At 52.8% G+C, this 20,744-nt stretch overlaps 1 protein-coding gene across 3 annotated transcripts in view; it reads left to right on the top strand.

Moving 5' to 3' along the window:
• UNK (unk zinc finger) overlaps nucleotides 1-20,744 on the top strand; it is a 32,786-nt gene that overhangs the window by 9,889 nt on the left and 2,153 nt on the right. The window contains exons 2-15 of one of the 3 annotated variants that reach the window (XM_059380892.1): nucleotides 8,011-8,220; nucleotides 9,082-9,258; nucleotides 9,413-9,543; nucleotides 9,921-10,056; nucleotides 10,645-10,762; nucleotides 11,719-11,803; nucleotides 13,347-13,489; nucleotides 13,917-14,117; nucleotides 14,696-14,761; nucleotides 15,253-15,427; nucleotides 16,339-16,440; nucleotides 16,573-16,761; nucleotides 19,720-19,901; nucleotides 20,444-20,701. In XM_059380892.1, the coding sequence (XP_059236875.1) occupies nucleotides 8,011-8,220; nucleotides 9,082-9,258; nucleotides 9,413-9,543; nucleotides 9,921-10,056; nucleotides 10,645-10,762; nucleotides 11,719-11,803; nucleotides 13,347-13,489; nucleotides 13,917-14,117; nucleotides 14,696-14,761; nucleotides 15,253-15,427; nucleotides 16,339-16,440; nucleotides 16,573-16,761; nucleotides 19,720-19,901; nucleotides 20,444-20,701 (2,173 nt within the window). The remainder of the gene's footprint in view (nucleotides 1-8,010; nucleotides 8,221-9,081; nucleotides 9,259-9,412; nucleotides 9,544-9,920; nucleotides 10,057-10,644; nucleotides 10,763-11,718; nucleotides 11,804-13,346; nucleotides 13,490-13,916; nucleotides 14,118-14,695; nucleotides 14,762-15,252; nucleotides 15,428-16,338; nucleotides 16,441-16,572; nucleotides 16,762-19,719; nucleotides 19,902-20,443; nucleotides 20,702-20,744) is intronic. The other 2 variants (XM_059380891.1, XM_059380893.1) reach the window with 2 other exon arrangements.

The following is a 20,744-nucleotide window of genomic DNA, read 5'->3' as shown; positions in this document are numbered from 1 at the left end:
CAGCCTGCTGCCTGTCTTTGTATGGCCTGTGAGCTAAGAATGGCTTTTACTTTTTTTTTTTTTTTTAAGATTTTATTTATTTATTTGACAGAGAGAGATCACAAGTAGGCAGAGAGGCAGGCAGAGAGAGAAGGGGAAAGCAGACTCCCCGCTGAGCAGAGAGCCCGATGCGGGGCTCGATCCCAGGACCCTGAGATCATGACCTGAGCCGAAGGCAGACGCTTTAACCTACTGAGCCACCCAGTTTTACATTTTTAATGGTTTTTTACATTTTTAATGGTTGAAAAAGAATCGATATTATTTCATGACACATGAAAATTATGTGAATTTCACATTTGGGGATGCAGAAATAAAGCTTTAATGGAACCCCCCACCCCCATTGGTTTCCATGTTGTCCAGCTGTTTTTGCACCGTAACTGCAGGATTCCGTAGTTGTGGCAGAAACCGCACATGGCACTCTCCTTGCATGGTACTGCAGTTCGGTGTACTACAGATGGCAAGGACACTCTTAAAACGTGACAGTGTTTCAGTGTTTGCAGTGTGCTGTGTATTAGCACACCACGGTGTTTTGTTTATTCCTTATTAACAGTGCTTGCCAATCAGAACAAGCGAGGAGGAGAAAAATGGACTTTGGAATGTCATGTTTTCAGGGCACAATGGAGTGTAAATTCTTTTGTAACTAAATTAGATGGCAAAGCTGTCTTAGTAAAAGCTGTGCTGTGAGACCAATCAACATTACCAGACTAAGGAGTTGTCATTATAGTCCCAGTGCATAGGAAGGAAATGGTGAAAAAAATTAGAAATCTTAAAGGGACTGTTTTCATCACAGCAGAATTTCTTCACAAAAAAGAAAATGAGGCTATGACTGGAGTAGGTTTCTCGAGTGGCTCATTGATTAGCTGAGCTAGGAAAGCTGTCCTGATGATACTGATACTGATGATACTGAGTGAATTACATTGTGTGTGATTGCAGCAGCTGAAGAAACTTCTCCTGAGCAAACAAACTTGTTTAAAAGCATTAGCCTTTTGTCAAGAACAACTTCTCAAATGTGGAAGTCCGTGGGAGGAATAGCAGTAGTCACAATACCAGGCAAATGATTTCATGTGGTTTTCCTTCGGTTCTTGATGAGTCAACAGATGTCACTGTTAACTGTTCAGTTGATTCCTTCATGGAGTCAGTGCCTGATCTGAAGTGCCTGAAGAATTAGCATCAGTGAATAGTTACTTAAAACAGTGACAGCTGAATTAAAAAACAAAACAAAACAATGACAGCTGAGAATATTTTCAAAAAAGTTAAAAACTCAGTACATCCTGAAGTATGATCTGCTAATATCTGTTCCAGCTGATGGTGGTAAGAATAGAGGTATGGAGCAGAAAAAGATATAACTGGCCAAATAAACAAAGCTTTTGAGAATGTAAGCTCTTTAAAGCCTGTAGACTTATTCATTGTATTCATCCGCAGGTATTTTGCAGAAAAATATTTGAATCCACCGTTACTGAACTGTTAAGAGTCAGCAATGAACTTTACTTCCTCTCGTGGACTTCACCATGATAGTCAATGCCATGACTTTTTGTTAGAGAAGCTGAATATTCTGGCATGCCCTACTATACCGTAGTCTGATGGCTGAACAGTGGTAAAGTTTTCTTGTAAATTCCTGAGTTCAGGGCTGATGCTGAAACTTTTCTGAGTGAGAAGAATGATTCTCAGCCACTATTCTTGAATGTTGAAAAGCTTTGGAAATTGGCTTTTTCTGCATACTTGATAAGGCTAAAATTGCAAGGCAAACAGCCTCTTTGCAAATCGTAAGTTGTAGTAAAGTTTCTTCGACATCTAATGTTTGAATCATGTCATGTCAAGCTACTTTATACACTTCAGTTTAAAGGCAAGATTTCCATTCCTACACAAAGTTACTGTGGATGATTTCTGAACACAAACTACTGTTCCAGCAGTGATCTTGCTGCTGGATGTGGATGCAAAAGAAATTTCCTTATTTCAGAATCCATTTACCTGGCAACTAAAGAGTTTACATCAAACCTTCGATTGGAAGTGATTAAAAGGCAACTATCAAGACTCTAATAGAATTCTATAGCTGTCTTCTAAGAGAAGAATGTGCTCGATTAAAATCACGCTTGTGGAATGGTAACCGCATTGGGCAGTACCTGTCTATGAAAGACATTTTCTTTTTTTTTGTTAAAGATTTTATTTATGTATTTGACAGAGAGAGACAAAGCGAGAGAGGGAACACAAGCAGGGGAAGTAGGAGAGGGAGAAACCGGCTTCCCCCTGAGCAGGGAGCACAACATGGGGCTCTGGTCCCAAGACCCTGGGATCATGACCTGAGCTGAAGGCAGATGGTTAATGACTGAGCCACCCAGGAGCCCCGTGAAAAGATATTTTCAAAGATGAAATTTATAAAATCTGATGACAGAGTCTGCATTAACAGATAAACATTTGTAATCGATTTTTTTTTTTTTAGTTTTTTTTATTTATTTGACAGATCACAAGTAGGCAGAGAGGCAGGAAGAGAGAGAAGGAAGCAGGCTCCCCGCTGAGCAGAGAGCCCCATGTGGGGCTCTATCCCAGGACCCCGGGATCATGACCTGAGCCGAAGGCAGAGGCTTAACCCACTGAGCCACCCAGGCGCCCCAACATTTGTAATCAATTTGATGAAGGGACCTTAACTTTCCAAATCTTATCTTATTAGAGCCTCTACAAAACTCGTAGTCAATTACTATGTTTTGAATTTCATCAAAAAATGTGGAAGTTTGTTTTCTCTTGTTCTGTGAGTACATATTATTCTCAGTTTGGCCTCCTGGCCCTCAAGGTCTAAAATACTAACTGGTCCTTTATAGGAAAAGTTTGCTGACCCTGCTGTAGTCTGGTTTGTTGTTGGGGAAGAGAATAGGTCAGGGGCAGCAAAGCAGTAGAGCCCAAGTGAGGCCATGCAACACTATTCTAGAATCCGTGGGGGAACTAGATAGGGATTAGAATACCAGCTCCTTTCTCCCCATTGCCTCTAAACATATGTAGTTTTTATTTCTTTTTTTTTTAAGATTTTATTTATTTACTTGACAGACAGAGATCACAAGTAGACAGAGAGACAGGCAGAGAGAGAGAGGAGGAAGCAGGCTCCCCGTGGAGCAGAGAGCCCGATGCGGGGCTCGATCCCAGACCCTGGGATCATAATCTGAGCCAAAGCAGAGGCTTTAACCCACTGAGCCACCAAGGTGCCCCAACATATGTAGTTTTTCTGTCACTTCTGATACTTTTCTGTTTATTTAAATTCTCTTTGTGTGAAACACCCACACTGATAAATCTATTAAGTTAGTGTGGAATAGGATTTAAGGTTTAGCTGGAAATTGAACTGGTAGCAGTTGAATGCTTGATACAAGCTTGATATAACACCTCCTTCAGGGTGATGTAATTTTCTGAATTTATTAATCCCTTATGCGCTATCACTGTTAGTGGAGCAAGTGATTGAATTTAGATTTCCAATAGCCTGCTTTTTGCTGTTACTTACAGTTTTGGAAAATAAAAATAACCCAATAAATATTGAAAGTACTTTTGATTTTTTTTTTTAAAGATTTTATTTATTTATTTGATAGAGATCACAAGTAGGCAGAGAGGCAGGCAGAGAGCGAGAGAGAGAGGGAAGCAGGCTCCCTGCAGAGCAGAGAGCCTGACGCAGGGCTCGATCCCAGGACCCTGAGATCATGACCTGAGCCGAAGGCAGTGGCTTAACCCACTGAGCCACCCAGGCGCCCCAGTACTTTTGATTTTTTTAATGAGGCTTCATATATTTGATTTGAAAAGATTTTAGGAAAAGTATTAATAGTTGTATAAAGTGGGATAACAATATGATAGGTACAGTATGGTCATATCTGTGTAAAAACACCAAGAGAAAATTTACGAAAAGGCTGATAACATTAGTGATGGGATCAAGGGCAACTTTGCCAGTTTTCTAAAGTTTTTATAAGTGGGCATGTGACTTTCATAATAATCTTTTGCATTTACAGATAAACCAGTGGTGGGATAATTAATGTGATGTCCTGAAAAGGAGTGAAAGGTAGCTTTGATTTAAGCTCAGCCATGGGCAGACTGGGCAGACGTGACGGGCACTGCTTAGAAAAGGTAAATCTCTGAGCAGTCGAGGTCCATCCCTTTTTCTGATTGAAGGCGTGGCTTTCTCGAACAGAGCTCTTACTTGCCCAGGGCCTGTGTGGTGTCTGGACTTACTCTAGCCATAGTAGTTCACCAAGGCCTTGCAGTTTGGAACTGTTCTGTGTTCCTGGCTTTTACCCCTGAGTGTGGGTATTCCCAGGAGATGGGAGTGTGAAGAGCTTGGTGGTGTGGCCCTTGTGCCTTCCTCAGAGCTGGCAGGGAGAGTGAGTAGTTGGTATGTCTTCTCTCCTCAGACCCCAGGACTTCTTGGGTTTCCCGAGAGTTGGTTGAATTAGAGTGAATTTCAACCTGTTTAGTTCCTTAGATCTTGAACTTTCAAAGCCTTAAGATGTAGAGATGAGTTGGAGCATAACAGTGACAGTTTGGTTCATTTCAATCCATGAGAATAGGAAAGTGATTTCTAAGTGCTTTTCTCCCTGCATCCTGGGCACTGCATTGCCTGTGAGCACAGGGTCAGAGTGGGAGGGGGAGGATGGGAAATTCTGGACAAGTGTTTTGATTCCTAGGTAGGGGGTGGTACAGTTCCATTCACGGTTTTAGCAAAAATGTTAGAAGTTTCTCTCCTGATTGTCGTTGGCTAAAAGTGGGCTCTGTGTCTGCATGAATTTGGTCACTCAGCCCCTTCTCTCATGAGGGCTTTTCTGCAGGATATTCTGCCCTATGTGCGGAGTTGCAGGTTTCCTGCAGTGTGGTGCTTTTCACAAGGGAATGGGGATGAGGCTCTCACCTCTCCGCGCTTTGCTGCTTTGTCTGCTGGCGGTATCCTAAAGCTGTAGGGGTTCTGCAGGCTTTGCCTTTTCTGTGACTTCAGTTCTTGTGTTCATCCAGCAGACTATTTGGTTCTTACTTGCTGCCAAGGATTTTATAATCTAGTAGTAGAGAAAAATGTACGATTATTAATATGCATTGCAGGATAAAGGCTATAAAAATGTCTAGAGAACATGCTGACAAAACTTCAGAGATTCTAACTTTTAGCTGAGGATAAGGGCAGAAAGGGGAGGACCAGTGGAAGCCAAGGCACCGTGGAGGTAGTGGTATCAGATTTATTACCGTTGAAGTCAGTCTCGAAAGAGGTCTGCAGGTAAGGAAAGGGACATAAAGGGAAGTTAAAGATCTATTTGCAAGACACCAAGGACTCCAGTTTTAGCAGCTGGAATGGAGAGGAATCAAGGGAAATAAGGCTGGAAAAAAATACTGGGCCAGATGCTTAGGGCCTAGAATGCCAGGCTGAATAGTCCATGTTTATCTGGAACTACTGGGGGAAACTAAAAGACTTTTAAGAAAGTGAGAATTAAATTTGGGCTCTAGGAAGAATAAAGGAATGCTGTGTAGTAGAAATTGGATAGGGGGAGAGGCTGGAAGCAGAGACTGGTTTATTAAAAAGTACAAAGTCCCTGGCCTACCACTTAACGTGAGACCATTTGTTGCCTCTTGTCTGTCCTCTGGTATCCCTGCGAGTCAGTGCCCTTGGGGAGCCCTGGTATTTGTGTGTGGCACTGTGGACAGGGCTGTCCCAAGCAAGCATGTTGCCGAGGCTCTCCTCCAAGAGGACAGACTATGCCCAAAGTCAGGGGGACCACATCTTAGAGTTCTTCCCTGGCTGCCTCCTGGTTTTTTACTGAGGCACTGATACCAAGCAGACAAGTACCACTCAGGGTTGGCACGTTTAGCAGATAAAAATACAGGATGCCGGTTATATTGCAATTTCAAATAATGGGTACATTTTTATTATTAGTGTGCCCCCTGAAATGCTTGGTTTAATCTGAAGTTCTGATTTAACTGGGTGTCCCGGGGTCTGACAGTCCTAACTGCTCTTCACTCTTCTCTGCTCCTGGCCCCGGACTCTGCTTCCTTCTCTTTCATTTTCCACCTCTTAGCTCCTGAGTTCGTCTCCTAGTGGGTCCAGAGTCAAATGAAGTATGTGCTGCCCAGGAGGGAGGAGCCAGGGGTTAGGAAGGTGGCTGTCCCGTCTCAGTGCCAGGGTTTGGGACGTGGGTGCCGCACGAGGTACAGCTTTCTCTCTCACCAGACAGAAAGGAAGACCTTGTGTTCCGGCGCCACACCTTACCTCCTTCCCCTTTCCAGTTCCTCTCCACCCCACTCACATCCCACAAAGGTACTTGGAACTCTGGACCCAAACATACTTTCTAAGCTCATACTTAGCCCTTTGCCTTAAACATCCTTCCCACATTCTTCACCCACTAGCACCTCCCCATTTCCCTTCCTCTGTCCTAGCCTGTGCCCTTGGTGCTGGGTTCCCAAGGAACCCTCAGCCAACCCCCTTTAGAACCTTTCCCGCACTTGATTGATTCTGCCTGTTACTTGTATGTCTCTCCCAAGAAATTATGGGCTTTCAGGGGCAAGGATCTGCTTCTTCATTAGGGTCCTCAGTGCGTGCTACCGTGCTTGCACCTAGTAGCTGCTCAATAAACGTGTGCTGCATGAGCAGCAGGCTCTATTTGGAAGTTTTTACTGCCCCTTAAACCGTTCTTCAGGGAGCACCCAGCCCTAGCTTCCCCTGCCCAGTGCATACGTCTGAACACACTCCACACATCAATGAGGAGAGGGTTTTTCAGCACTTTTCGTTAGCGTTAAAGAAAACTTGTCTGGAAAGTCTCACCCTCAATCTGCCTGTCCCTATACCTTCTGTACGCCCAGACTAGTCAGGCCCCCAGTATCCGGCCGTGAGCCACATCCTCTCACCTTTGTCCCATGCCTTCTAGTTCGGGTGCGGCTCCAAGCCTTCAGGTTGTTGCTCCCTCTGTGCCGCCTTCTGCACACAATCTTCTGTGCCTTCTAGAATCATCCTCTTAGCTGGCATCAGATGCCCTCTATCAAGCCATTTGTTGCCTGCATTGTTAGGGCTTAAGGGAATGAATAAAGAGAACTACACTGCCTGCCTGTCCCCGCTGTGTAGGGGCTCCCAAGTCTAAGACCCCCTTCACCTGGATCCATAGAGTTAGCCAAAACACAGATGGATGGCATGTTCTGTAAAGGGGGTAAGTGGGTCTGGGGCCCTCCACTGGGTGGTGCATGGGCGAGTGCTCTATTGGGGTCTCTTGGCTGTTATGTGCAGAGTAGAGGGACAGAGGTTGGGAGGAGGCCAAAAGGGCAGTGCCCCCAAGTCTCCGGGTTAGTCAGGATGTAAACCGCCCCAGCTGCTGTGGGTGTGCAGTTGGGAGACCATTGGGGGCAGGCAAGCCTGGGAGGAAGAGTCCCTGCAGATGCTTCTGTAAAAGGAGCTCCTTCCCAGGCACGAACCTGTGTCATGCTAGGAAGTGTCTCTGGGAGCCAGCAGGTAGACAGGACCTTTTTTTTTCTGACTCAGTAGTTCAGAGGAATGCCTTGTGACTTTCAGTTCCAAAGTAGGAGCCTCCCTAGCCCTCAGCCTGGAGCCTCACCCCTACTCCTGGGACAGATGAGACCCTCAGGGATCTGGGTCCCCTAGGCAGCAGAGGGCCCTACAGGAGTTAGGGAAAAGCTCCTCATGCTCTTGTTTGCAGCCCTGTGATCAGTGGTTTGGCCTGGGAAACCTCAGGCAGGTCTCAGAGAGCTAAGCCGCTGGTTAAGGCCTCCACTGGCTGCCATGGGAGACCGCTGACGCCTGTGGTCTGTGGTTCTCGCTCTTCAGGCTGGCTTGGGATCGGGGTACTGGGAGGGGTCTGGATGCTAAGGTCCACCCTTAGCTCTGGGCTTCTGCCGCTGTCCTAATGGAACTAGCACCCCAGCATAGGGCCCTCAGAGGACTTGGTGGCTCACTTCTTGCTGGGAAGCAAGGGGCTTAAGTCTCTGCTCCTGGCCCACCCTCCGTGGGGGCTCTCCCTGCAGGTACCTGAAGGAATTCCGCACAGAGCAGTGCCCACTCTTCGTGCAGCACAAATGCACTCAGCACCGGCCCTACACCTGCTTCCACTGGCACTTCGTGAACCAGCGACGTCGCCGTTCCATCCGCCGTCGGGACGGCACCTTCAATTACAGCCCGGACGTCTACTGCACCAAGTACGACGAGGCCACAGGCCTCTGCCCGGAGGGCGACGAGTGAGTGTCCCACCCCCGCCCCCCGGAACCTGCCCTCAGAGGAGCCTTATGTCTCCTGGGTCAGGTGCCCTCAGAACAGGTCGGGCAGAGTCTGGAAAGCCAGCCAGAGGCTACTTTGGGGAGTACTCCTGTTGCCCGGCCTGCCTTCCTGTGGCCTGGACCTGGGGCTCAGACCCCGCCATCCTGTGGGGGAGTCCTCTTCTTCTTTACCCACTTTTGGGAAACCTGTATAGCCTTTTCTTCTCCTAAGTAGAAGAAAAGGCAGGCCTGGGCACATCACTGAGAGGGAATGTTTGTTGACCCTGCTTGTTTGAGCCCTGCAGAGGTGTAGTGGGAAGCACTGCTGGGGATCTGTGGGTACAGCTCACTGAGCCATCCCTGTACTCACACTTTTCCCAGAGGTCCAAGGCTTATTCTCTCCCACCCCCTGAGCCCCGTGCCCCCAGCCTGGTGAAGCACTGGGGCATGAGAGGTGGCCCATGCTCGGAGCAGGCCGTTCTCTGTGGAGCGCTGCAGATCCAGGCAGCACTTATTCTCCCAGGAATGTGCCCTCCCCCACCCCCGGAGCTTTTCTTCAAGTCAGCCCAGGGCCCTGGCCAAGTAGCCCGAGAGGACTCGCTAAGCAGGCTGAAGTGGGAATCCTGGGCCCTTGTGGGCCCCCTTCAAGCTACAGCGTCTGACAGGTGGTGGGAGCGGGGGTTATGTCCCCGAAGCAGGGCCTGTCAGCGCTGGCCTCCTCAACCAGCGCGCCGTCCGGGTGGTGGGGAGAGACTTCAGGGGGGAGGTGGCGCTCGTGGGCTAATGGCCCAGGTTCCATGGGGCAAAGGTGAGTGACCCCCCACCCCATACACAACGTTTCAGGTGCCCATTCCTGCACAGGACCACAGGGGACACTGAGCGCAGGTACCACCTCCGCTACTACAAAACTGGAATCTGTATCCACGAGACAGACTCAAAAGGCAACTGCACCAAAAACGGCCTGCACTGCGCTTTTGCCCACGGGCCCCATGACCTCCGTTCCCCTGTCTACGACATCAGGTGGGCTGGATGCCATGCTGGGCTCATGGCTCTGGGCCAGGGTGGGGGCCCTGGCTGCTGACACGGGGACTGCCGTAGATGGAGTGCAGGGGCCGGCACTCTGGGTCTCCCCTCATGCCCCGTCCCCACTCTCTGTCCTCTCCTTTCCTCCCAGAGAGCTCCAGGCCATGGAGGCCTTGCAGAACGGCCAGACCGCAGTAGAGGGCAGCACAGAGGGCCAGACAGCTGGGGCTGCGAGCCACGCTATGATAGAAAAAATCCTCAGCGAGGAGCCACGGTGGCAAGGTAAAGGTGGCCCCACAGATGGCTGTGCCTCCTCCTGCCCAGTGTCTGTTCCTCTCCTCTTCTGCCCGGAGCGGCCCTAAGGGTTTGGCTCACCGCCACTTCTTCATCCCACCTTGCAGCCAGCCACAGCCCTTCCATTCGGGGCGTTTCTGGGGAGTTTCTCCAGACATGCCTTGCCCGTAGGCGTGCTTATGTACGTGTGGTGTTGACCCTCGTGACGCTGCCCTTTTTGATCCTGTGAGCCTTGAGTGTCTCTGGTGGGGGGGGGGGGGTCTCAGTCTTGGCATTGGCACATGAGGCGGTCTGAGCTCCTGGTCTGAGCTCCTGGCTTCTCCTGCCTCACCTACATGACCCCTGCCTCTGGCCCCCTTGTGTAGAGACTGCTTATGTGCTGGGGAACTATAAGACGGAGCCATGCAAGAAGCCCCCGAGGTTGTGTCGCCAGGGCTATGCCTGTCCCTACTACCACAACAGCAAGGACCGGCGGCGGAGTCCCCGGAAACACAAATACAGGTCCTTTGGCCTAGGCAGGCCAGTCATGGGAGGGGGGGCGGCAGGGAAGGGATTGCGGCGGGGGCTGCTTCCGGGGTGCTTGCAGGGAGGCTGGAAGGCCAGCCCTGGGGACTACAGGCTTGCAGGTCCCAGATATAAGGGGAGGAAATAGTCAGGACAGCTGAATGATGGGGAGTCCTCTGGGATCCTCCTCTGGCATGAAATGAGGTCTTGGGTCAGACGATCTCCAGGGCCCCTCCTGTTCTGATTCTGAGGGGCAACTGCAGGGGCCAAGCCATCGTGTAGGAAATATGGTTCTGGCTATAGGCTGGCTCTCCTGGAGCGACAGAGTGCTTGGCAGTAGGATCTGGCAGAAGGGGAAAGAAAGTGCCCTTCTTGCTGATAACAGCCATGCTGCACCACAGAAGCAGAGCCAGCTTCTGGCCGCAGTAAGGCTCTTACTCGGCAGCACATCTTTTCTGTTGCGAGCCTGGCCCTGTGAAGCAGGGAGACCAGAGACGACCCTGAATAGGCATGTAGTCGGCATTCCCCAGCTCCTCCTCTCTCCCTCTCCTGCATCCCGCTGACCCCACTGTCTGATTGTACCAGGTCATCTCCGTGTCCGAACGTAAAACATGGGGATGAGTGGGGAGACCCTGGCAAGTGTGAGAACGGAGACGCCTGCCAGTACTGCCACACGCGCACGGAGCAGCAGTTCCATCCGGAGGTGGGCGTCGGCCTGGGGCTGGGGCCCTGTGAGGTCTGTGGGTGGCTTTATGTGCCCTTTTGGGGAAGCCAGGAGACAGGAAAGGAGGGCCTGGGCAGGTGTGGGCAGAACTCACACCGACCTCATCCTGGAAGAGGCCCCCACCCGTGCAGTGCCTCAAGGAGCCCTGCACCCGACTTTGGCAACTTGTCTTATTCTGAGCCCATAGTCCCCGAGCAGCCTCCGCTCCCGATTTTGTTTCCCCTCCGCCTCCTGACTGGGAAGGCATGGCCTGGGCGAAGTGACCTGGCCATTCTGGGTCACTCGTGATGCTTACAGTCCAGTGACATGAGGATTCAAAAGACAAGAAAACCCCTTCTAGGTGTTGTGTTTCTTGCAGATCAGAGCTTATGGTAGCTGCTGCCTCCTACCTACCTCCCTGCTGTACTTCCCCCACCCACTGGCCCCATGGGTAGCCTTGGGCTATGTCAGTGTCCCCAAAATCTGGGATAGGGTATGTAGAGGCACATGCTGTGCATGGTCCATGGAGGCTAGGACATCCTGAGGTAGACATATGGACAGAGGCCTCCTTATGGGGGTCGTAGACAGCAGGATGGAAAGTTAGATGTAGATCCCACCCTGGTGGGTGGGTGCTGCCTGTGATCTTGGCTTCCTTGACACCCAAGAGGGACATTTGGAAGTCACAAACCTGAGTGGAGAAGCACCATGGAGAAGATCCCTTTGTGAGGGCCGAAGTAAGGCTGGTTGAACCTGCGACCCTAGAATGGAGGCTGTCTTTGGCATGGGGATGGCCTTATCCGCTTCAGGAGTTTGAATATCAAGAATCAGTAGGGAGAAGCTTAGGGAAGTGGCACGGGAGGAGAAAGATTCCTAAGCCGACCCTCCTGTGTTGAAGGCACCCATGTCTGCCTGTTCCTCTTTGCCTAAACCTGACCTGCCTCTGCTCTACCCTCCAGATCTATAAATCCACCAAGTGCAATGACATGCAGCAGTCGGGCAGCTGTCCCCGAGGACCCTTCTGCGCCTTCGCCCACGTAGAACGTACGCTGCTCCCGTTGCCCTCTCCGCCCTCTCCCCTCACCCTCTGCTCGGGCTGTCAGAGGAGCGGCCTCTCGTCGGCTGGCCAGCAGCGGGCTCTGGCCTCACTGGAAGTTCTGGTCCCCCCAGCACACACCCCCCGGAACTGGCCTCAAACCCTGGAGCTTCCAAGGTCGTGAGACAGAGAGCAGGACCGGGCCCCTGGTCAGGCATTCACAGTCCCAGGCAGGGTGAGGCGCCCTCCCAGAGCCAACTAGGCAGATCTCAGCAGCCACCCTGTGCCACATCCGTGGCAGACGTCACTAACTGAACCTGGCGCTCCGTCCTCCTGAGAGCACAACTGTGCAATGAAAATTGACTGAAACTTCCTCGTGTTATTTTATTATTTTTTAATATTTTATTTATTTGTTTTTTGAAAGACAAAGATCACAAGTAGGCAGAGAGGCAGGCAGAGAGAGAGGAGGAAGCAGGCTCCCTGCTGAGCTGAGAGCCTGACGTGGGGCTGGATCCCAGGACCCTGAGATCATTACCTGAGCAGAAGGCAGAGGCTTTAACCCACTGAGCCACCCAGGTGCCCCCCCTCGTGTTATTTTAGATTTTCTAGTAACTATGTTTTTTTAAAAAAAGTTAAATTTTAAGATGATACAAAAATGATAATCCTTTCAAAAATAGTGTAGAAAAAATATTTTTACTTTTTTCCCTCCAAACGAAGTCTTTGAATTCTGTTGCACACTTGAGTAGGTGGGTGTAGCACGTTTCAGTTTAGACCAGCCCCTGGTAGCCACATGGGGCTCACAGCTGCTGCGACCGACAGCGTGGCTCTCGATTCTTTTTTTTTTTAAAGATTTTATTTATTTATTTGGCAGAGAGGCAGGCAGAGAGAGAGGAGGAAGCAGGCTCCCTACCGAGCAGAGAGCCCGATGCGGGGCTCGATCCCAGGACCCTGAGATCAAGCCGAGCCGAAGGCAGTGGCTTAACCACTGAGCCACCCAGGCGCCCCACGGCTCTCGGTTCTTATATCATGCTCCAGACCGCTGCCCGGGTCAGAGATGGAGCTCAAATTAGAACCCCCGTCCGCCACAAACCACTGCTCCGGCTGTCCTTCCCCTCTTTTCAGGCTCAGGCGTTATTTCTGGGATTAGAGGCCCTTGGGAACGGGGAGTGTATTCTCGGCACGGAGGTCATCCCCAGCTGGGTCCACTGATTGAGACAACACAAAGAAGTGATTAATGGCTCAGGCTCTGGAGTAGTACAGACGAGAGTTCGCCACCCAGGGAGATTAACTTACCTCTCCGAGCCCCGGTTTTCTTATCTGTAAAATGAAAACCACAATATTATTTGCATCTTCCGATTATTGTGAAGTTTGCAGTTAATACAAATTGCTTGGTGCAAAGTAAGTGCACAGTATGCAGTATTAATAGAAAGAAGGTAGGACCCTTCCCTTTGTGTACAGGGGCATGGTCTCCTTTGAAAAACACCCAGATGTGGTTTTGGAGGGACAGAGCTGGCACCGAGCCTGCTGACACCCTGATCCTGTCTTTTGCAGAGCCGCCTCTCGGTGATGATCTACAACCTTCTTCAACTGTGTCAAGCCCCACTCAGCCGGGTCCCGTCTTGTACATGCCATCTGCTGCCGGAGACTCGGTGCCCGTGAGCCCCTCCAGCCCGCATGCCCCTGACCTCAGCGCTGTACGTGCCTGTCCAGGGAGTGGGTGGGCACTGTGCCTAGCCAGGAGCCAACACCTGCCTCTGATGCCCCCACTTCCTCACAGCCTGTGCTTGGGACGGGCACCCTGGTATTTTGCCTCAGGCCAAGGGGTTCTGCTCTTTCTGCCCCAGGGTTTTTCTGTCAAAATCTGGTGGAGGGTGGTGTACCCACAGCCTGTGTTGGTCAGCCTGGATAGAGCTGGTAGAAGGGATACAGGCCTTCCGTCACACTCCCCCCAGAATCTCCTCATGAGGTTCGGGGGTCCCCGCATGGTAGCTGATGCCCATTGGCAGATGGAAACAGAACTGAGCTCCCTGCTGAAGAACCTCCTTCTGAGAAGGGGATAGAGGATGGGCCATGCCCCAGCCCACATTTTGCCCACCAAGCCACTCCCTTTCTTTTCTGCAGCTCCTCTGTAGAAACAGCAATCTAGGAAGCCCATCTAATCTCTGTGGCTCCCCCCCGGGCTCCATCAGGAAGCCCCCGAACCTGGAAGGCATTGTCTTCCCTGGGGAGTCTGGCCTCGCCCCTGGCAGCTATAAGAAGGCTCCTGGCTTTGAGAGGGAAGACCAGGTGGGAGCCGAGTACCTGAAAAATTTTAAATGCCAGGTAAGGGATATAAGGGGAAGCCCAGTGAGGTTAGCCTTGTCCCTGCATGGGGCAGGAGAAGCCCTGGAGGGCTGTCTTGGCCCAACTGTGGGGAACAGGACTGCGAGCTAGGAGGCCCCTGTCTTCAGCCTCTGCAACGCTAAGCAGAGGGAGTGAGGCTGTCCCATTTTACAAACGAAGGCAGGAAGGTTAGCGCAGCCAGGTACCTCACTCACCCTGTGAGCCAGTTAACAGAGGAGCAGGGACTCCTGTCTGTCTTGTGACCCCAGAGCTCATCTTCCCCCTGCCCTGTGCTGCCTTGGTGGAGTGGCAGGGCCTTGAGGAGTAGGACAGAGGGTCCTAATTGGACTTAACTGAGGCTTGGAGTCACCAGGGAGAAGAACAGTTCCCTTGACTCCTAGCGTAGGGAAAGGAGTAGGGGTGGGGAGGGAGAGCAGGGTATGTGTACAGAGGGGAACTGCATGACACGGACCTTCAGCCATAACGGGCCATGGCAGGTTGATGCTTGGGAGGACTCCTGGACACAGGGGCCCTCCCTAGCACCACATTCATCTCCTGTTCTGACTTTCCTCTCTTAGGCCAAGTTAAAACCCCATTCACTAGAAGCCAGGAGCCAAGAGCAACCTCTGCTTCAACCCAAACAGGTATACAGCCCTCAGCCCCCTTTCTGCCCTTCTGGCATTGCTATTGATAGGACAGGCCCAGAGTCCCAGGCCTCAGCGAGTAGGGCCACTGCTTACCCACAAGCCGAGGGCAGGACTGAAGTGGGGCCCCAGCCCCAGCTCCGGAGAGGGTAGGGTCAAGCCCAGGAACCCCTGACCTCAACTGCCTCACTCAACTGCCAAAAACAGTATTTCTTGCGCATCCGTACTATGCTAGGCACGGGGCTGACTTCTCCCTTCCCCTGTTACAGGACTTAGGGGGAGTGGGCCCTGCAGCCTGGGAGCCACAGTTCTCCCACCTCCAGCCTGTCGACAAGGTGTCGAGTGGGTGGGGTCCTGTCTGGGCATGGGGGCGTCCGGAGGCGAGCGGGGATTCGCCGTTCCCGTCCGCGCCTCCCAGCCCCCATCTCTCGTCCCGCCCTGGCCTCCGTGAGCGGCCGTCCCATCGCCGCCGCCTCCCTCTCTCGTTGCAGGACGTGCTGGGCATCCTTCCCGCTGGCAGCCCCCTGACCTCAAGCATCTCTTCCAGCATCACCTCCAGCCTGGCAGCTACTCCCCCTAGCCCTGCTGGCACCAGCAGCGTCCCTGGCATGAACGCGAACGCTCTGCCCTTCTATCCCACCAGCGACACGGTAGAGTCCGTCATAGGTAATTAGGCCATTTCTGATGCCAAGTCCAGGACTGGATCTGGAGTTAGAGAAACTAGGTCTCTGGAGTGATATTCAAACCAGCGTACTTGTTACTTCAGACATTTGTCTTGGGAGAGTCAGAGGGCGGGCACTTTGAGCCCTTTGGAAAGGGAAAATGAGCCCAAGGTGTGCACCAAGACTAGCCCTTATAGGAAAGTAGCCTCCAGTTTGCTCGTCATGCAAATTAGAAAGAGATACCTCCTCCTCTGGACAAGCACAGTTTCATTCCATGACATAGGTCATTCAGCCCTCACTCATTTTCTCAGTAGGTATTCTTGTATAGCGAACAACTTGTGGAACTGTCCTCAGAGCTCCTGGTCAGTAGAAGCCACTGCCCTTCTGTCTAAGCAGTCATTTGTGGGTTCTGCTTTGTGCCAGATCCTGTTTTAAGCACTGGGATGTTAAGAGATGCCAACACCTGCCCTCAAGGAGGGGCGTGGTTCCCAGCCTCCCCATCTAGTCTAGCAGAGGGCTGTGGGTATTCATCAAGCACCTGCTGTGCACTAGCCACTGAGGGCCCAAAGGCTTGCTTGCCCCCGGAGAACTCAGGGCTGAGACATCTGAGCGGTAACACTAGGAGACAAGACCAGACCTCTGTCCGAGTCAGGAAGTCTGCACTGGGTCCCCTGGAGGTATCCGTGAAGGCTTCAGAAAAGAGCCACTGGAGCTGGACTTGGCAGGGCAGACAGCACAGGGCATCTGTGTTGGCAGAGGAGCAGCCCGACAGGCAGAGGCTTGAGAGCATGGGTCTAGAGGGACTGAGCACGAAGAGGCGGCAGAGGAGGGCAGGTGGGGCCCGGAGGCCTGGAACCTCAGGGTGGTGTGGCCTCTCGGCCGGCAAGGAGGCTCACCCCCCCTCTCTGTCTCCAGAGTCTGCCTTGGATGACCTGGACCTGAACGAGTTCGGGGTGGCTGCCCTAGAGAAGACTTTCGATAACAGCACAGTGCCCCACCCAGGCGGCATCACAATTGGTACTGGGCAGCGGGTGGGCGGCATGCGAGGGCGGGCTCCTAGGCCCAGGGTGGGCATGGGCTGCCCCCTGCTGGTGCGGCTGCCCCCTAGCTTGCCCTGCCCTCACTGGGCCTCCGGGGCCTCTCTTCCAGGTGGCAGTTTGCTGCAGAGCTCTGCGCCCGTGAACATCCCCGGCTCCTTGGGCAGTTCTGCTTCCTTCCACTCGGCATCCCCGTCCCCTCCTGTCAGCCTCTCCTCACATTTCCTGCAGCAGCCCCAGGGCCACCTGAGCCAGTCAGAAAACACATTTCTGGGGACCTCAGCATCACATGGATCTTTGGGTAAGAGGGGGTGCGTGTCTCTGAGACCTGGGGCAGGTTTGGAAAGTGCTTTGGAAGGTGCTTTGGCCACTCTGTCCACAGCCAGAGGCAGCGTAGAATGGAGGTTGAAGCCAGTGACTTATGGCTTGGAGGTGGGTCGGGTCCCTGTCCTACGTCTCCCTTAGCTGATAAACCTAGACAAGCAACTTAGCCTCTCAGTTTCCTCTGCTTTAAAATTTGTATCATGGCAGCATCCTCCTCGTAAGACGGTGATGAGGCTTAAGTGGAATAACGTGAGGAAGGGCTGGGTCTGGGGCCTGCGTGCAGTGAGAAGCCGCGGCCTCCAGCGCCAGGGCCCAGGTGCTGCTCACGCCCGCGTGCTGGTTCTGCCCGGTCACCCAGAACTGGGGGAGGTGGGCTCCCAATAGCCAGCTTCACAGGAGACAAAGGGAAAAGTCTGAGTAGGCTCAGAGTGGTCTTCCTAGGAAACAGAGACACCAAGCAGACCTCACTGGAACCCCCAAGGCTATTTGCTGCACAGCGGCGTCAGAATGGTGCGGACTGTGGCTTCTGGAGGGCACGTCCATCACAGCCGGTAGAAGCAGGGGGTGGCGAGCCACAGGCTCCCCAACCGGTGGGCAGGCGGGTGTGGGTATTCAACGGCTCGGTACCCAACGTGCCGCCTCTGCTCTTCGTTCCCCAGCCCCAGTGGCTGCTGGAGCAGATCAGGACTAACCCCCACTGAGGGTGCTGGGCTTCCTGGTCACACAGAGCCTCAGCCTCTGAGCCACATTTGATGTCCTGACTAGGCTTGGGAGCTCGCTAATCTCACTCCAGAGATTAGGGCAGCACGTTGCTGTCTTAGCATATTTCTGGTTTGGAAGGGGCTATTCCATTTTATGTTGAGTCTGTCAGGGTTCGATGCTTTCGGTTACATTTGTCTGATCTGTTCGGATTCTGGAAGCATCTTGACTGTAGCCCTTTCGGTGGCCGCACATTCGTTCATTCCTTCTCCGTGTAGTTGAGCAGAGCTTCTAGGTGCACTGTGAGCTCAGCGGTCCCTGCTGGCGTGGAGCCATGGTCTGGTCAGGGAGGCAGAGGAGCACAGACATCCAGAGCACACTTAGGGACTGTCGCTGTTGGGTGGAGCCAGAGGCCTCGTTTGTGATTCAGAGTAATGGGGACCTGACCTGGATGGTCAAAAGAGAGGAAGTGGCTCCTCTCCAAGAGAGAAAATACTGCCTGAGTATGGAGTGGAGGGCCTGGGAAGAGCTCGCTGCTGGGGCGGGCTGGTTGGTTCTGAGTTCTCTCCCCTGAGCACATAGGCTCATAGATTGTGCACCTCTCAGGCTCTCCACACAGGATGGCATCGCTCATATTTTGGATACACTTATATTGCTTGGAGGGCTCTGGAACATCCTGGCTAGATAAGTGGGGAAGGGAGTAAGACAGAAATTATTAGAAGGATGTGTGGGCAGAAGGAGGCCAGACGTGGATATGGATCCCCCTCTGGAAGATAGGGGCTGCCCCAGGGGCCGCAGAGCAAGACACATGGTGTTTTGACAGAGGTAATCCGCTGTCAAAAGACAGCAAGTGTGTGGTTGGAGGATCACGCGGCTTAGCGTACTGGAAGGAGTGAGCCTTCGGAGTCAGATGCCCTGAATGTGTATTGGGTTTATTACTTCCTGTGTGTGTGTGTGTCTGTGTAAGATTTACTTATTTATGGGGTGCCTGGGTGGCTCAGTTGGTTGAGCATCTGCCTTAGATTCAGGTCATGATCTCAGGGTCCTGGGATCAAGCCTGGTGTCGGGCTCCCCGCTCTGTGGGGAGTCTGCTTCTGTCCTTATGCCCCACTTATATTCTCTCAAATACAATTGGAAAAAATACATATTTAAGAGAAAGAGAGCATAGGAGCGCTTGGGTGGCTCAGTAGGTTAAAGCCTCTGCCTTCCGCTCAGGTCATGATCTCAGAGTCCTGGGATTAAGCCCTGCATCGGGCTCTCTGTTCAGCAGGGAGCCTGCTTCCCCCTCTCTGCCTGCTGCTCTGCCTACTTGTGATCTCTTTCTCAGTGTCACATAAATAAATAAGATCTTTTAAAAAAAGAAAAAAAGAGAGCATAGGAAAGGACAGAGGAGAGAGAATCTCAAGCAGACCCTCTGCTGAGGGTGGGACCTGACACGGGGCTTGATCCCAGGACCCATGAGATCATGACTTGAGCTGATACCAAGAGTGAGACGCCCCACCGACTGAGCCACCTAGACGCCCCTACTATTTGCATGATTCTTAGCAACAGTGTATTTGTTTTTTTTTTTTTTAAAGATTTTTTAATTTATTCATTTAACAGAGATCACAGGTAGGCAGAGAAGCAAGCAGAGAGAGGAGGAAGCAGGCTCCCTGCTGAGCAGAGAGCCCGACATGGGGCTTGATCCCAGGACCCCAGAATCATGACCGGAGCCGAAGGCAGCGGCTCTCACCCACTGAGCCGCCCAGGCGCCCCTATTTGTTTATCGTAAGACAAGGGGAAAGAACCCAAGGCTCCCCGAACTACTCCTGCTCTAGCTGTGCCATCATCTGAGGCTCTGGGCTGCATTTTTGCCCCTGAACTCCTCCCAAGCCTTACAGAAGGTGCAAGAAGGCTCCCCCTCCCTTTAGCCCAGAAGTCAGTTCACAGTCACAGATTGCCATCTGCAAAGCTCCTCTCCCTGCCGCACTTCCCAAGTCCCCTGAATCACCCTATGAGGCAAATGCTGAGGATGCCAAGCCTCCGAAGTGCCAAACTTGGAGTAGCAGGTGGTGCTCAAGTAGGTCTGATGCGACCGTGGGCCCTGCACACTCCTGTGAGGCTCTCCAGCCTGACATTGCTGAGGCCTTGCCCAGCTCGCCTCTTGAAGCTTCCCAGACAGGGTGGGACAGGACCAGGGCCTGGGCTCAGGCCTGAAACCCTCCGGGCTCTAATGCTCCTCCCTTTCCTGAGGCAGGTCTGAACGGGATGAATAGCAGCATCTGGGAGCATTTTGCCTCTGGTAGCTTCTCCCCAGGCACTTCCCCGGCCTTCCTGTCAGGGCCAGGGGCTGCTGAGCTGGCCCGGCTGAGGCAAGAGCTCGAGGAAGCCAACGGCACCATCAAGCAGTGGGAGGAGTCCTGGAAGCAGGCTAAGCAGGTACTGGGCGCCCACACCCACTCGCCTTCCCAGGGCCAGTCGGCATCCAGCCCGAGCCCATCTTAGAGCAGGTGCAGGAGCGGGAGGGCAGCAGAAACTCAGTTGTATTCCCTCCTTTCTCCCGTGGAAACACTTACCTTGCCAGTCAGGACCCTGGGGTGGCTGGTGTCCCAGGCCCGGAATTCCCACTGTGAGTTATTTGGTTTGGTCCCACAGCACCGCTGGCCTCTCCCCAGAAGCCCTAACTTCCCAGGGCTCCAGGTCCAAGGTTCTAGATTCTAAGAATGGCTCCTCTGTCCATCTGCGGCATCCCCAGATCTGCCTAGTGCTCCCCTGCTGTGTTGGGCTCAGCCCCCTTCCCTGCCTACAGAGGGTCTCTCGCGGGCCCTGACATCTCTCTTCTCTGCAGGCAGTGCCCGCCTCCTCCCTCCCCAGCAGGCCCTGCAGCCACAAGTGGCCCATGCAGGCTCCCAGAGAGGTGCTTGCAGGGGACACGGGGGCAGGGGGCCGTCATGATGAGGCGCTGTGTGTTGGGCCCACAGGCTTGTGATGCCTGGAAGAAGGAGGCAGAGGAGGCCGGTGAGCGGGCCAGTGCAGCCGGCGCCGAGTGCGAGCTGGCCCGGGAGCAGCGGGACGCACTGGAGGGGCAGGTTAAGAAGCTGCAGGAAGAGCTGGAGCGGCTGCACTCGGGCCCCGACCCGCAGGCCTTGCCCACCTTCTCTGACCTGGAGGCCCTCTCGCTCTCCACGCTCTACTCCCTCCAGAAGCAGCTGCGGGCCCACCTGGAACAAGTGGACAAGGTCAGCCCAGGAGGTTAGGGGAGCGCTGGGCGGGGCATACAGT

This window comes from Mustela nigripes, chromosome 16, assembly GCF_022355385.1.
Source record: "Mustela nigripes isolate SB6536 chromosome 16, MUSNIG.SB6536, whole genome shotgun sequence".
NCBI lineage: Eukaryota > Metazoa > Chordata > Mammalia > Carnivora > Mustelidae > Mustela > Mustela nigripes.
This window is presented reverse-complemented; position numbering and strand designations above follow the sequence as displayed.